We start from the raw sequence: 17,540 nt of genomic DNA on the forward strand, positions 1-17,540 counted from the left end.
GACAGCAGGTGTGCATTCTCTCTTTGGTTGACTGCTGCTGCGGATCATCAACTTAATTAAAAAAGACTTATCAAGAATCTGCACCCAGTTTATCATGGTTCTATTTCTAAAATCTATGCAGTGTTTTCTGAGGAGAGCAATGTGACAAGAAATGAGTTCATGTAGCATTTCTCTCGCTATTTCTACTGAAAATGCAACTCTGTGAACCCCTCTTAGCAGAAGTTATTGTAATATTTAAAGTCCTGCTTATTACTGTAGGCCTATATAAGCAGTGTCATGAAGCATCAGGGTATCAATTCACGCATTGTGCTGCTTTGTGAGCTTGGAGATCCATTGTCAGCTGTTCATCCATCAATGATGGATGAAACCTCCTAACTCCACTTGAGCTGGATTTGGGTACAGTGGTGATAACATGCAAGTATCTGACAATATATAAAGTCACAATACCAACTTTGATTAGTCAGTATTGCTTTGTTTTAAAAATATAAGGTTTTCTTCATGTCCTGAAAATTGTATATTTCGTTTTTTCATTTCCTGAAAAATGAACATAATTGGAGTTAGCTGGTTTCTGCCCAACAGCAGAGATATCATGGTTAGTATATCATGTCAGCATCGTGGTCAGTATCATGGTTAGTATCATGTCAGTATCATGGTTAGTATCATGTCAGTATAATGGTTAGTATCATGTCAGTATCATGGTTAGTATCATGTCGGTATCATGTCAGTACAGTGATCAGTATCATGGTCAGTATCATGTCAGTATCATGGTCAGTATCATGTCAGTATCATGATCAGTATCATGGTCAGTATCATGTCAGTATCATGGTCAGCATCATGGTCAGTATAAGGAAAAGTATAATATATGTATAGACACTTATTTGAAGACAGCAGGTGTGCATTCTCTCTTTGGTTGACTGCTGCTGCGGATCATCAACTTAATTAAAAAATACTTATCAAGAATCTGCACCCAGTTTATCATGGTTCTATTTCTAAAATCTATGTAGTGTTTTCTGAGGAGAGCAATGTGACAAGAAATGAGTTCATATAGCATTTCTCTCGCTATTTCTACTGAAAATGCAACTCTGTGAACCCCTCTTAGCAGAAGTTATTGTAATATTTAAAGTCCTGCTTATTACTGTAGGCCTATATAAGCAGTGTCATGAAGCATCAGGGTATCAATTCACGCGTTGTGCTGCTTTGTGAGCTTGGAGATCCATTGTCAGCTGTTCATCCATCAATGATGGATGAAACCTCCTAACTCCACTTGAGCTGGATTTGGGTACAGTGGTGATAACATGCAAGTATCTGACAATATATAAAGTCACAATACCAACTTTGATTAGTCAGTATTGCTTTGTTTTAAAAATATAAGGTTTTCTTCATGTCCTGAAAATTGTATATTTCGTTTTTTCATTTCCTGAAAAATGAACATAATTGGAGTTAGCTGGTTTCTGCCCAACAGCAGAGATATCATGGTTAGTATATCATGTCAGCATCGTGGTCAGTATCATGGTTAGTATCATGTCAGTATCATGGTTAGTATCATGTCAGTATCATGGTTAGTATCATGTCGGTATCATGTCAGTACAGTGATCAGTATCATGGTCAGTATCATGTCAGTATCATGGTCAGTATCATGTCAGTATCATGGTCAGTATCATGTCAGTATCATGATCAGTATCATGGTCAGTATCATGGTCAGTATCATGTCAGTATCATGGTCAGCATCATGGTCAGTATAAGGAAAAGTATAATATATGTATAGACACTGATTTGAAGACAGCAGGTGTGCATTCTCTCTTTGGTTGACTGCTGCTGCGGATCATCAACTTAATTAAAAAAGACTTATCAAGAATCTGCACCCAGTTTATCATGGTTCTATTTCTAAAATCTATGTAGTGTTTTCTGAGGAGAGCAATGTGACAAGAAATGAGTTCATATAGCATTTCTCTCGCTATTTCTACTGAAAATGCAACTCTGTGAACCCCTCTTAGCAGAAGTTATTGTAATATTTAAAGTCCTGCTTATTACTGTAGGCCTATATAAGCAGTGTCATGAAGCATCAGGGTATCAATTCACGCGTTGTGCTGCTTTGTGAGCTTGGAGATCCATTGTCAGCTGTTCATCCATCAATGATGGATGAAACCTCCTAACTCCACTTGAGCTGGATTTGGGTACAGTGGTGATAACATTTAAGTATCTGACAATATATAAAGTCACAATACCAACTTTGATTAGTCAGTATTGCTTTGTTTTAAAAATATAAGGTTTTCTTCATGTCCTGAAAATTGTATATTTCGTTTTTTCATTTCCTGAAAAATGAACATAATTGGAGTTAGCTGGTTTCGTTTTTTCATTTCCTGAAAAATGAACATAATTGGAGTTAGCTGGTTTCTGCCCAACAGCAGAGATATCATGGTTAGTATATCATGTCAGCATCGTGGTCAGTATCATGGTTAGTATCATGTCAGTATCATGGTTAGTATCATGTCAGTATCATGGTTAGTATCATGTCGGTATCATGTCAGTACAGTGATCAGTATCATGGTCAGTATCATGTCAGTATCATGGTCAGTATCATGTCAGTATCATGTCAGTATCATGATCAGTATCATGGTCAGTATCATGTCAGTATCATGGTCAGCATCATGGTCAGTATAAGGAAAAGTATAATATATGTATAGACACTGATTTGAAGACAGCAGGTGTGCATTCTCTCTTTGGTTGACTGCTGCTGCGGATCATCAACTTAATTAAAAAATACTTATCAAGAATCTGCACCCAGTTTATCATGGTTCTATTTCTAAAATCTATGTAGTGTTTTCTGAGGAGAGCAATGTGACAAGAAATGAGTTCATATAGCATTTCTCTCGCTATTTCTACTGAAAATGCAACTCTGTGAACCCCTCTTAGCAGAAGTTATTGTAATATTTAAAGTCCTGCTTATTACTGTAGGCCTATATAAGCAGTGTCATGAAGCATCAGGGTATCAATTCACGCGTTGTGCTGCTTTGTGAGCTTGGAGATCCATTGTCAGCTGTTCATCCATCAATGATGGATGAAACCTCCTAACTCCACTTGAGCTGGATTTGGGTACAGTGGTGATAACATGCAAGTATCTGACAATATATAAAGTCACAATACCAACTTTGATTAGTCAGTATTGCTTTGTTTTAAAAATATAAGGTTTTCTTCATGTCCTGAAAATTGTATATTTCGTTTTTTCATTTCCTGAAAAATGAACATAATTGGAGTTAGCTGGTTTCTGCCCAACAGCAGAGATATCATGGTTAGTATATCATGTCAGCATCGTGGTCAGTATCATGGTTAGTATCATGTCAGTATCATGGTTAGTATCATGTCAGTATCATGGTTAGTATCATGTCAGTACAGTGATCAGTATCATGGTCAGTATCATGTCAGTATCATGGTCAGTATCATGTCAGTATCATGGTCAGTATCATGTCAGTATCATGATCAGTATCATGGTCAGTATCATGGTCAGCATCATGGTCAGTATAAGGAAAAGTATAATATATGTATAGACACTGATTTGAAGACAGCAGGTGTGCATTCTCTCTTTGGTTGACTGCTGCTGCGGATCATCAACTTAATTAAAAAAGACTTATCAAGAATCTGCACCCAGTTTATCATGGTTCTATTTCTAAAATCTATGTAGTGTTTTCTGAGGAGAGCAATGTGACAAGAAATGAGTTCATATAGCATTTCTCTCGCTATTTCTACTGAAAATGCAACTCTGTGAACCCCTCTTAGCAGAAGTTATTGTAATATTTAAAGTCCTGCTTATTACTGTAGGCCTATATAAGCAGTGTCATGAAGCATCAGGGTATCAATTCACGCGTTGTGCTGCTTTGTGAGCTTGGAGATCCATTGTCAGCTGTTCATCCATCAATGATGGATGAAACCTCCTAACTCCACTTGAGCTGGATTTGGGTACAGTGGTGATAACATGCAAGTATCTGACAATATATAAAGTCACAATACCAACTTTGATTAGTCAGTATTGCTTTGTTTTAAAAATATAAGGTTTTCTTCATGTCCTGAAAATTGTATATTTCGTTTTTTCATTTCCTGAAAAATGAACATAATTGGAGTTAGCTGGTTTCTGCCCAACAGCAGAGATATCATGGTTAGTATATCATGTCAGCATCGTGGTCAGTATCATGGTTAGTATCATGTCAGTATCATGGTTAGTATCATGTCAGTATCATGGTTAGTATCATGTCGGTATCATGTCAGTACAGTGATCAGTATCATGGTCAGTATCATGTCAGTATCAGTATCATGGTCAGTAGACATGTCTGTATCATGGTCAGTATCATGGTCACTCAGTAAATCAGTATCATGATCAGTATCATGTCCTTCTCATGGTCAGTATCATGTCAGTACCATGGTCAGTATCATGTCAGTACCATGGTCAGTATCATGTCCTTCTCATGGTCAATATCATGGTCAGTAACTCAGTATCAGGTCAGTACCATGGCCAGTATCGTGACAGTATCATGGTCAGTATCAAGGAAAAGTACAATGACACATCCTCATTCTAACCAATAAACACACAATGAACACAGGAAAGAATTGAACAGATCTGAAGACAGCAGGTGTGCATTCTCTCTGTTTTTTTTTTTTTTTTTATTCCTTAGGAAGAATTCTGTTTTGGAATTACAAAATGCACTGGTAGAAATAGCGGTGAGATAGGTTGAGAGTGTGACAGAGTGAGAGTGTAAGAGAGACAGAGTAAGAGAGAGAGCGAGAGAAGGGGGTGGGGTGGGGGGGTGAGAGATCAAAAGGTTCCACAGCCACTTATGGGTACATCAATCAGATATGGCTGGTTCCTCTATACCCTCCCACTGTAAAGAGTACACTAATGGACCCTTGTGGGTCTATTTGTGTCCATGTTCACAACACTGAGGATCTTACTGTGTAGGAGGGAGATACCATCATCTTCTGAAATGTACCTTCTTTTGTATTTTTTATTTTTTTTGTCTTCTTCAAAAGAAGGACTTATTTTTATTTTTGTTTCTTTTGTGGTTTCCTGAACATCGTTGTGTTGTGCCTCAACCCCATGTCTACCATAAATTGCTGGCAACAGAACAAAACAAAATGAGGCTTTGATTCTCACCAAAGTCCCGTCTTTTGTTTTTTAGACTTTTTTTTTTTCCTTTTTGGGTTATTTTTTCAACCTTTTTTGTTCTCAAAAATAGAAGGAAAAAGGAAACATGTTGCTTTTTTACTTTTATTTCTTTAAAAACATCTATCTATATATTTTCAGTTTTTTATTTTTATATTCCTCTGAATTCATTATTCTGCTTTTTCTTTTTAATGTCCTGGAGATGACTGTTCACCCACTGTGTGGCATGCACATAGCACATGCATTTCTGGAACTAGATATTTTTTTTCTCCCTTTTTTTTGCCTTTTTTTGTACTTAAAAAAAAAAAGTTGAGTTTTTATTATTATAATCTTTTTTCCTGTAGCGGCTTGTACAATGACGTCGTTGTGTGGTTAGTTAGCGTGTTAGTGGATTTTATTGGTCAGTAAAGAACACAATGATGAACGGGTGAAAGTTGGGGCCCTGCGTTTCATTCAGGGGGTTACTGACATCATGGACTTGCGTGCATACTCTCACGCACGCACGCATGCACACACATACAGTATGCACGTACACGCGCAGGCGCGCGCGCACACACACACACACACACACACGTGCGCACACAGTCAAAGTACCATGCAAACAGTGATGTGGCTCAAAATCTGACATCTCAAAAGTATTTTCTGGAGACAAGGAATGGGGAAGCAAAGCAAGCAAAAACTGAAACGAGATGTATCCGAAACATCCTTCCCCTGACGCACGCACACGCACGCGCACGCGCACGCGCACACACACACACACACACACACACACACACACACACACACACACACACACACACACACACACACACACACACACACACACACACACACACACACCACAGCCAGGAACTACATAATTATTTGGTGTGTCTTTCTCAGTGTTGTAATGTGAGTTTGTGTCCGTTACATTCTTGGGCAGTTGTATCGGTGCATTCTCTGGTCAACATGTGGTAGGCCTCCATGTAAAATGTACATAGTAAAATGCTCAGCGTTAATTCAACTATGAGAGTGTACAAATGAGATCAAATGGTCCCTTACTTGTATACCATCAGAGTTACACATTTATACATTAACACTGAGGATTTTACTGATCCTACAACTTCAAAACCAAATTAATCTGTTGAAAAATGTATGTAGTTAATAATAATAATAATAATAATAATAATAATAATAATAATAATAATAATAATAATAAATTAAATTCAGATACGTTTAAATTAAATCGGGTTGGACAGTGAGGACTGTGGTTTGTTAGTGGCAAGTGTTAAAAGTTTGAGGCACACAGACACCTAAATATAAACAGAATGTTATACAGGAGTTACACATACACAGGGAATTTGGCAGAAAAAATAAAACAAAAGACCTAGCCGCCATCATTTCTCCATCCCATGCAGTTTGATTGGATGCGCATGGCCCTGTGCAATTTGATTGGCTGTGTTTTACATGTGACGAACATGGCACAGAGAGAGAGAGAAAGAGAGAGGGGGTGAGAGAGAGAGAGAGAGAGGGAGAGAGAGAGAGAGAGAGGGAGAGGGAGAGAGAGAGAGAGAGAGAGAGAGAGAGAGAGAGAGAGAGAGAGAGAGAGAGAGAGAGAGCATTTCTCTCATTGAACCGATGCAAGACAAACAACAAACAAAACACTGAAACAGACTTTAGGTCCAGGAAAGGAAATGTTGCTGTGGTGTATTGCATACAGCGCCACTTAAAGGTCACAACCGGTTCCGGATCGCTAGCCTAGCAGTCCGGGCACTTAGGCTTTAATGTAGCCTGACAGCGCGTCACGTGTTCGAGTCCCGTTCCCAACGACCTTTGCTGCGTGTCTCTCCCCGTCTCTCTCTCTCTCTCCCTCTTTCCTGTCCATCTTCACTGAAAACTATCAATAAAAGGCAGAAAAGCCTAAAACAAATCTTAAAAAATAAATAAAGGTCACAACCGGCGGTGGAGCTTTGTCTGCTCTTGCCCTCATAGTATAAGGTCCCACAATTAGCCTTTAAAAACCCATTGAAAACTTCACAGTAGACAGGGTTTTATCCTAGTCCATTTCTACCCATTAGCTGTCTGCCCCATGCTTGTTCCTGGAGCAATGTATGGGACTGAGCTCCACCCCACAGCGGGACAAGTGGACAGATATATGACCATTCCAGACAACTAAGATGCACATAGTCGGAGAAAAGGTCTGTCGGATTAACGCATGCCTCCCGCTGCGCACAAGGGCGAAGGACCCAAAATTAAACAAAACATAAAATCCAAATAAAACTACAGCACAGAGGTTCTTTCTCATCATCATGAATATCTTCATCATCATCATCATCATCATCATCATCATCATCATCATCATCAATATCACCAACATCATCATCAACAACAACACCATTATATCAATTTCAACATCATAATCGTAAGCAATTACACTGTTGTCTACTGCAGTGGTTCTCAAAGAGAGGTCTGGGGACCCCCATGGGTCCTAGAGGGGATTCCAGGGGGTGTTTTAGCGTCAAAGTCAGTTTAACCAATTTTTGATTAATTAAAAAAAAAAGTTCAAAAAACACAAATCTTCTCGTATGGGGGTCCCTGGCACAAAGCCTTTTGGGTCCGCAGCCAAATACAATTTGGGGGTCCTTGACATGAATATGTTTGAGAACCACTGGTCTACTGAACCACTGTTACCATCAATAACAAGGAGAAAAAAGAAAGAAGAAAAAAAAAAGAAAAACGAAAGAGGTTCTCTCCTTTCTCTCTCCTGTCGCTCCAATGTCTTTGTGTTGAACCCCCGTCCCTGGAAGACTTGTTGACATTACTGACTTAACCACTTAAACCCTATATCGTTGATTGGAGTCCCTCAGAACTCTATACTAGGGTTTTCTGTTATTGTGGGGAAAGCTTTTGCGGAAAATAGCCAATCTGTAATTTTCTGGGAAAGCTTTCCCCACAATACGTACGCTAGGGTTTAAGTGGTTAAGGGCCGTTCACACCAAGCACTATAACATAACTATAACTATATAATTCATCATCATCTTTGTTATGGTCGTGGTGTGGACTTTGCCATCCACTTGAGTTAGAACGATTTTTAAAACTATATATCTTTATAGTTATAGTGCTTGGTGGAAACGGCTCCTTATAGACTGTTCTGCCATTAAGGAGGAGCAACATTCATTGCTAGTCCCCTTCATGCAGTTACCCTGCTTCCCTGTACAAAGTACACATATATTCATCATTGACTTAGAAAAATAAAATGAATAACCATTGACCTCCTAGGTAACAATTGTGCAATTTCAGCTCTGTCAAGTGGTAGCCATTTGGCACAGAGCTTACTAGCAGAGAAAAGGAGATATTGCTCCTTCTCGGCATGCCTCTCCGTCCATTCCTTCTCTAGTCTTCTTTAACTTGATTTAAGCACAAACAAAGGTTTAGCGTGGTGGTTCTCAACCTTTTCTGGATCGGGGCCACTTGAAAAATCTTGAAAGAGTTCGCGACCCACCCATCGGACCGCTTACTGCCGTGTTGAGTGGTTCAGTTGGGCGTGTTTTCAGAGCATTTCTCAGTTTTTTTATGATCAATTAAATGGTGTTCCAGGCTCCAGCTTGGATCAATGGAACCAACGTCTAATACTTTAAGTTTGTATTTACCGGTATCACAATGAAAACTCATTGCTCAACGTTTCAAAGAATAAATACAATACATTTATTATTATTACATTCTATTATATTAGTGATATATTATCAATAACATATTTGTGTTTTCGCTATTATGTGGGGGCCCACTTGCAATACCCTCGCGGCCCACAGATTGAGAACCACTGGTTTAGTGTGTGTGAGTGCGTGTGTATGTGTGCATGTGTTTGGGGGGGCATCAACAAAAGGAGGGGAGAGAGAGAGAAAAGACAAAAGAGAGGAACCTCCGTAGATTAAGACAATAAAGGACTGAGGAATCACAGAGCCTTCAACACACAGTAGATTCTCATCAATAGAATTTGCGTTTCGTCTTTTCTTTGTGTTCGTTTATTCTTGATTTTTTTTAATTACTCATGCAGGACTCCACAGAGTGTACACCTTCGCACGCTTAAGAGACGAAGCTGAGTGTGTGTGTGTGTGTGTGTGTGTGTGTGTGTGTGTGTGTGTGTGTGTGTGTGTGTGTGTGTGTGTGTGTGTGTGGGGAGGGGGGGTGCAACAGATGATTCAAGCATCAATATTTTAGAAGAAGAAACAAGTGGAGGAGGAAGCTGCAGCAGATGTAGAAGAAGAAATACTGCATACTGTTAAACAAAACAGCTTTTTTTAAATGTCTCCTTCCTCACAGATTCAGGGGTTTGGTTGAAATGATTAATATTTTTCTATTTTGAGGGGGAGTGGGGGGGGGGGGTTTGCTTGCGTTTGCTTGGATTTCATACATAGTTTTACAGCCCCCCACCCCCACACCGACCAGCTCCCCCCTCTCAGCACATAAACGATCAGTCTTGTCCACATTTAAGAGTAAACACAGATGATAAAACTCATCAATATTCCCCCTCCTGCTGGGAGGGTTGGGTTTGATTCATTTTGCAACCAACGTAACTCCAGTTATTTCCAAAACAAAGACAAAAGAAAGAAAGAAAACAAAGTGGTCGTTCTTCTCGTCGAGTCGCAGCTCTTGACATCTTGGTAAGTGGCTGTAGCTTGTTGTCAAAGGCATGACGTTATGACACATAGAGAGTGGCGTCCCTCGTGCCTCTATTCAGAAAACACTGAAGAAAATTGAGGAGTTCTGAGGTTTGGCTTCCCTTGCATCCTGTAAAACAGTGTGTTACGCGCGGGAGGGTCATAGGTGGGTTTGGCCATTACCATTCCCGCTCCTTCCCGACAGCCCTCCTTTATATCCGGCACGGCCCTCCATCCCCTGGGAAACATCGAGCAGGAGAGGAAAGGAAGAGGAACAGGAGAAAAAAAGGAAGTAGCATGCCATACGGTGTCCCCTGTCCTGATGGTAGGCATCTCTGCTCTTCATCCCCACTGTCCGTCTGTCCGTCCGATCCTCCCTCCCTTTGTCCCCAGAGGCTAGCACCAGTCGTCATCTTCCGTCTCACTGTAGGGTTCATGCAGACCCTTGCGGGGCCCCCTGGGGTGGGCCCCCGGCGGAGGCACCTTGTGAGGCCCGGTGTGGGGGGGTCCGTGAAGGTGGGCGGAGGGCGAGGAGGAGCGGTAGCCGTTGGGGAGGCGGCGCTGAGCGGCGGGCTGCCCCTGCCCCTGGCCCTGCCCCTGCCCCTGCCCCTGCCCCTGCCCCTGCCCCTGCCCCTGGCCCTGGCCCTGGCCCTGGGCCTGGCCCTGGGCCTGGCCCTGGGCCTGGCCCTGGCCCTGGCCCTGGCCCTGGCCCTGCCCGGTCAGGGCGGTGGTGGGAGGGGGCGCATGGCCAACAGTCCTGGGCGAGGTGCGGCTGGGGTGGGGGTGAGGGTGGTTGTGGGGGTTGTTTGCAGGGTGTGGCTGTGGGGGAGGCGGGGGGTGGGCGCTGTGGGGCTGTGGCTGCGGCGGAGGCGGCAGAGGGTGGTTGGCCTGGGCGTGGGGGTGGGGGTTGCCGCCTTGCATGAGACTCTGCTCGTAGCCAGGCGGCTCATGACGTGGGTCAAAGTCCTGGTAGTCCTGGTTGTAGAAGTGTTCGTTGCCTTCCACGGTGCCCCCTCCTCCTCCTCCACCTCCTCCTCCTCCTGTGTCTCCCCAGCGAGGTGGCGGGTGGCGGCCCTGGTGGGGCGAGCCATGGTGGGGCTGCGGCGGCCCTTGGGGGGTCGGCCCCTGGCCCTGGGGCGGCTCTGGGGAAAAGTGGCGCTGCAGGGCCGAGGCTGGGGCGCGGCCCTGTGGCCCTCCGGCGGGCGTGGGCATGGACTTACGGACCACAGGGGAATAGGTGACATGGGGCCGGGGGGTGGCGGGGGTCTGGGGCAACTGGCGGCGGCCACGCCGCGGCGTGCTGGTCCCCGAGGTAGAGGGGACGGGACTTCCACTCACTGAACTACTGCCCTACACGAAAAGTGAAACACAGCAAATAAAAAGAACGAACCACAAATTCAACAACACAGACAGACAGACAGAGAGAGAGAGAGAGAGAGAGAGAGAGAGAGAGAGAGAGAGAGATACAGAGAGAGAGAGAGAGAGAGAGAGAGAGAGAGAGAGATACAGAGAGAGAGAGAGAGAGAGAGAGAGAGAGAGAGAGATACAGAGAGAGAGAGAGAGATACAGAGAGAGAGAGAGAGAGAGAGAGAGAGAGAGAAAGTAGCGGACGGAGAATGACAAAATACAGAATGGATGGAGAGATGTAGGGTGAGATAAAAAATACACAGAAGAACAGCAGCAACGATCACAGCAACAATAAGAAGAGTAGAACGTCAAGTGACAGTGTGTAGAGAAAGGAGAGTGGAGCAGCAGAGCAGACAGGGCAGACAAACAAAGATGGCAATTCAACAAAATGCCGTACCGTACAGAAAGAAGCAACACATCATGCAGAGCAAAGAAGACAAAAACAAAATAAGACCACAGGAGAAAAAAGGGGATAAATGTTGATTTACAAATGTTACAAATGTCGATAAAGTTGGAGCAAATGTAACTGTGAAGATATGCGAAATGTGTTCATCTTTCTTTTTGCATGGAACGGCTTAGTTTGCCCATGGTTCAACTTCTGTGTTTGCTTTATTCTCTGGATATGCTTTACAAAAGTCCCTCTCTGCTGTCATGGAGTACTTTGGTTGTGTTGTTGTGTTGTGAAATAACTACACTTTTGAAGCTGCATGCCACAGTAAGTCGAGACAACAACAGACTTCACCTTGGTTACATGTCAATGCAGTAGGCTAATCATAAGACTATTTATTAACCTGACGGTGTCGCTCGAAGAAAATAAACGATCTATGAGTCCACAGCGTGTGGCTAATTTTGGGTGAAATTTAATTACAGAACGAAAAATGCCTCAATTCACAAGTGCGTATTGAACCGAGGATGGTGAACCATACGGTTCATTATTATACACAGAACCGTTGCAACAATAGTATGCATATGCAATCTATGTGACTTGGAGAGTTTCTCTCTCAACAGTAATGACAAATGAAATACTTCGGAAAATAACATTGACTCTTCTCGGCTAGCAATAATGTAGGGGTCTTCGTCGATACTGCACTCGAAGACCAACATATAACACAGATAGTCAATGCGCCAAGGTCAAATGACAAGTGTCTTTCAACCCATTTCTTTTCACTCAAGTTACTTACTATATACAGTTAAATATTTGATGCTTAACTTCATTGCCTATAGCTGTTTGTTTATTATAAGGGAAAGGTGTGGCAAAACATAGAGAAAGCTGGCAGCCTAAAAGGACTTAGGCTGAGGAAATAGAGATGACACTCAGATACTCAAATATACACATTGGTGCATATTTGTTGGGTTACTGGGACAGTGAACTGATGAGGTATGTAATAGTGATTATATTACACACACTTATCTGCACACCTGTGATATTACGGTACATCTGTGATAAGTGATAACATAATGCATTCATGCATGCACGCATCTATTAGCGCGCATGTATTGGCATAATGTTGCATGTATTGGCATAATGGTGCATGTATTGGCATAATGCCGCATCTAGGTTTACACGTGCGCATACATAAACGTGCACGTGCCGTTTGGGAAAACATGCATCTTGTGCATTTTTTTGTATTTCCTCCTTTTGCTAGAAGCAAAACACAAGATGCAGTTGTTCCGTCCCAGGCTCACATACCCACATGTACCAGAAGCCCACCTGTCTGTGTGTGAGGCATTCTCGGCCCTCGCTGGGTGATCGCGACCAGCGGCGGTCCCGCTCCCGGTCTTGGTCACGCTCCCGGTCTTGGTCACGCTCCCGGTCTTGGTCACGCTCCCGGTCGTGGTCCCGCTCCCGTTCGTGGTCACGCTCCCGGTCGTGGTCCCGCTCCCGGTCGTGGTCCCGCTCCCGGTCGTGGTCCCGCTCCCGTTCGTGGTCCCGCTCCCGGTCGTGGCCACGCTCCCGGTCGTGGTCCCGCTCCCGGTCGTGGTCCCTTTCCCTGTCGTGGTCCCTCTCTCGGGAGGGCCTGTGTGCGTACTCGCCCCCTCGCTCCGGCACGTATCGCTCCTTGTCAATGGACCCGTGGTGATGATGGTGGTGGTGGTGATGCTTGCGATCCTTAGGGCGGCCACGGTCCCTGTCACGCTCCTTGGATGTCAGGTCACCCGACTGCGTGGTGGTGCTGAGATCTGTACCCAGGCCTGATGGTGGGGAGATGAGAGCTCTTACTGCCGTTACTGGACAACCAGCTCAGTTCGCCCCATGTTACTACAGTACGTCACAGCACAGAGCCATATAGGGTCCAGGAGGTTCTCTATCTAAGCCAGGCCAAAGGCCTCTAATTGGCTTCAAAAATGTGTGGGAAGATGATCATGCTCAAGAGACGCAATGCCCCCCTTGTTACTGAAGCCCAGATTTGTTTATGCCCAGAAGGTCAATGTTCCCCTTTTGACAAAATTATAAACGCTTCCAATATAATAGTCAATTCATAGTCCTGGAGATAGTTATTGGTTTGGCAATACCTTCTGGTTTAAAGCACTTTTTCATTAATGCCCCAACCAAAATCTTAAAGCTCCCTATTTCTAGAGCAAATATTGTTACTGTACTGGACCTTTAAATGCAAAAAGGTTAAACTCCCTTTTCTCAAATCTTATGGAAGTAGATGTCCCTGCGGACACCAACCTGTGTCTCCCTCCGTGTAGCGACAGAGGGACCTCTCGGATGCCCGGTGGCTGCGGTCTTTCCGCCGGTGGCCGTGCCGGGTGGCTCGGCTCCCCTCCTCCACTATGACACGCTCCATGGCATAGTCATCTGCCGCGCCCCTTTCTCTGTGGCCCCGCCCCGACCTGCTGTGGCCCAGGGACGAGGCCGAGCGTTTCATGGGACTGTTGTCGGTGATGGTCTAAGAGAGAGAGAGAGAGAGAGAGAGAGAGAGAGAGAGAGAGAGAGACCGCCACAGACAAAAGTATTTCCGTTGCTTAGAGTTTCTTTGTTTCCCGTGAGGTCTGCAATTACATTGCAGTGTTTGTGTGAGTGCTTGTGTTGTCTTTTTTCTTTATCGATTTATGCACGGTACCACACACTAATAATCTTTCCATCATGCTGCCCTTCCGGCAGAGACGACACAAAGAAGAGAAAACAAAATATTAAGAGAAAGAACATGGAGAATAGAGGGGAAAATAGAATAAAAACAAAAATGACAGAGCTGAGGTGCAAAAGGCCATGCCTTCCATGCATCCAGAAGTCCCTGGTAAAAGTAAAACAGTAAAAGCCCCTCCCCTACCCTTAACCCATGTACAAGGATCATTCCAGACTGCATAAAACCCCACTCTTCAAAGCCACTCTATTTCAGCTTGCCTTTCTCCAGCCATGCAAGCACATAGGGGCTCTCCTGAGTCTGAGGCCAAGAGTTTTCCATTCTGGAGGCATGACAGCAGGAAAGAGCCTATGTTGCCACTCGTTGGCTCAGGTGGGAATGGGAGCGCGCATGAGTGCATGGGAGCTAGGCTACCAGGGGATTCAGTGCTGAATCCTCATGGCAGCTGAAACTGTGAGTTTTTCTGGATTGGTTGACAGATGACCGATGGCTAATTGCTTGAAAAAAAAGGAGATTTCAGGCCCCCAATAGGAGTAGCACTGAGAATGTACTCTCACACACACACACACACACACACACACACACACACACACACACACACACACACACACACACACACACACACACACACACACACAGTCTCTCTCTCTCTTTCTCAAGAGACAAACAAACAAAACAATCATACATCACATATGCACTCACACGTGCACAGACATGGACACACCACACATGCACAAGTGCTAGTACTCTAATGACAACCGTGACAGACGAGCACACAGGGTGACAAACAGCAGCAACGACGAGACGGAGGTCAGAACAAAAGGCCAAACGTAAGAAAAGTCACAAATGACAGTGACTGTGTAGGGGCTCATCAGAATTCAAGCCAGTTCCAAAACAAGCCCGCATCCCAGGGGCATCATTTGGGGTCTCAGGAGATGGTAATTTGCAGATTTGCAGATTACAGTGATTTCAGATCAATGTTAAGTGCATCTCAATCCATGCCTGTCCATCTACATGTGACACATGTTATAGATATGCGTTTTCTTGTCTGCAACCATATTAACCACTTTAAACCTGGCATCCTTATTTTGTCATGTCATTATGTCAAACATTTTCTAAAAAGAAAGAAAAAAAAGAAAAACCCTCAAATGATTCTTTTTTTAAATTAAAAATCTATAAATAGAGGAAATAGGAGATCTACAAGCTCATGGTACTAGTAGGTCAGCTATTTTAAGATTAAGTTAAGATAACATTTAACTTAAGCTGACTTGTTAACCACTTAAACCCAAGCATCCGTATACTGGGAAAACTTTCACAGAAAATAGCAGATATACAAGCTATTGTGTGTGTATACTGTATGTGTGTGATCGGCTATTTTAAGCCAAGATATTCACCGGACGCGGGATAACCCCACGTTTGCAACTACTTTTGCCTGCGCACTTCACCGGGTATGGACTAGTCCTCCTATAATTCTACAAACCTCTGTAGTGGTGAGGCCAAAATCGTTCTGCCCGGTTCTCCTCAGTGGCTGGAGCAATTGATCTGAATTTACACACAGCCATTGACCATTACCATGTGCACGGAACAGCGAGTAATTATAAACTGCAGTTTAAATTAATGCAAATCGATTGCAAAAAAAAACACGCTCCCGGTGTATAATAAGGACCTTTACTGTTTTAAATATAATAGTGGTTAAAACAGCTGACAGCCAGGATGTTGACATGGGTTTTCAGTTTTCACATGTCTCCTAGCGACAACCAGTGTTGCCATGTCTGCTTATTATAAGCGGCTTTGTTTTGGCTTGTTTTTCTGTAAGGTCGCTTGTGAATATTGATAGTTTGCGGGTTGCGTTTTTTTGGGCTTGTTTTTAATTGCTTATTTGGGCTTACTTCCAATTTAGCTTTCATTGTTGTTGGTTCTGAAACATTTTCATGTCAAGGACCCTAAATTTACTGTACTGTATTTGTCCGCAAAACCCCATCTGAAATTATTTTGTGCCAGGGACGCCCACACAAGATTTGTGTATTTAAAATGTTTCCAAAACGCTACCCATTTTTCAACCTTTCTTTTTCAAGATTTATTTGAAAATAGCAGATCTACAAGCGAAACATTGCGAGCTTGCAGATCTGTTATTTTCAAAAAGCTGATGTATATAGGTTTAAAGTGCTCTTGGCCCAGGTCGCCTCTTTTAAGAGAATAAGCTGAGGATGCCAGAATCAACTGGGATGAGTGGGCTAGGATTTGGTCACTGAGATGAATAATGACGAGGATGATGTGTGAGTCGTCAGTGGTGGAAGAAGTACTCACATTTTTTACTTTAGTAAAAGTATCAATGCCACAATGTAGAAATACTCTGTTACAAGTAAACGTCTGGTATTCAGAATTCACTTTAGTAAAAGTACAAAAGTATTGGCATCAAAATATATATTACCAAAAGTATAAGTACTCATTATGCAGAATGTCCCATTTCAAGTTTTCAAGGGATAACAATCTTTTGAAAATAGCAGATCAACAAGCTCATAACGCATCGCTATGCAACTCTTTGTGAGCTTGTAGATCAGCTATTTTCAAATTTCAGCTATTTTCAAGCTATTTTCAAATAGCTGAAATATATATAGAACTAAAGAAATGTTTAGTAATAAAAATCTACATCTACAAAGTTACTTGAGTGAATGTACTTAGTTACACCGCTGCGAGTCGTTGCGTTCTGAGGAGTCGTGAGGACAAACAGGTTGATGAACACCAACATGTTAGAAGCTGACGCTTACAAGACGCAACCAGGAATGGACAGACGTAAGACGGACAAGGGAAGGGAAGAAGGGCGAGAGAAAAGGGGTGGTGAGGAACTAACAGCAGACAATGGAGAATAGAAAAGGAAAGAGTTAAAGAACGAAAGAGTGGGAGAGAGAGGAAAAGGGAAGACGAGAAGAGTACATACACTGAGATTATGGCCACGTTGTCTCCCTCTCTTCTGCTGCTGAATGAGTGCAGAAAACACACACACGCACGCACAGATACACACACACGCGTGCACACACATACACACACACGCACGCACGCACAGATACACAGATACAGACACACGCGTGCACACACACACAAACACACACACACACACACACACACACACACACACACACACACACACACACACACACACACACACACACACACACACACACACACACACACACACACACACACACACACACACACACACACACACACACACACACACACACACACACACACACA

The 17,540-nt window shown here is 43.3% G+C and overlaps 1 protein-coding gene across 1 annotated transcript in view; it reads right to left on the reverse strand.

Moving 5' to 3' along the window:
* Positions 1-10,185: 10,185 nt before the first annotated feature.
* The window catches only part of cacna1aa (calcium channel, voltage-dependent, P/Q type, alpha 1A subunit, a), a gene marked incomplete at both ends in the record, with an annotated part of 143,437 nt that continues 136,082 nt past the window's right edge, over positions 10,186-17,540 (reverse strand). Inside the window, 6 exon segments of the mRNA XM_084071677.1 lie at positions 10,186-10,350; positions 10,512-10,524; positions 10,526-11,139; positions 12,908-13,389; positions 13,871-14,090; positions 17,224-17,262. Of these exon segments, the coding sequence (XP_083927803.1) occupies positions 10,186-10,350; positions 10,512-10,524; positions 10,526-11,139; positions 12,908-13,389; positions 13,871-14,090; positions 17,224-17,262 (1,533 nt within the window).

The sequence above is a fragment of the Gymnoscopelus microlampas genome, assembly GCF_963454915.1.
Source record: "Gymnoscopelus microlampas genome assembly, chromosome: 11".
Lineage (NCBI taxonomy): Eukaryota > Metazoa > Chordata > Actinopteri > Myctophiformes > Myctophidae > Gymnoscopelus > Gymnoscopelus microlampas.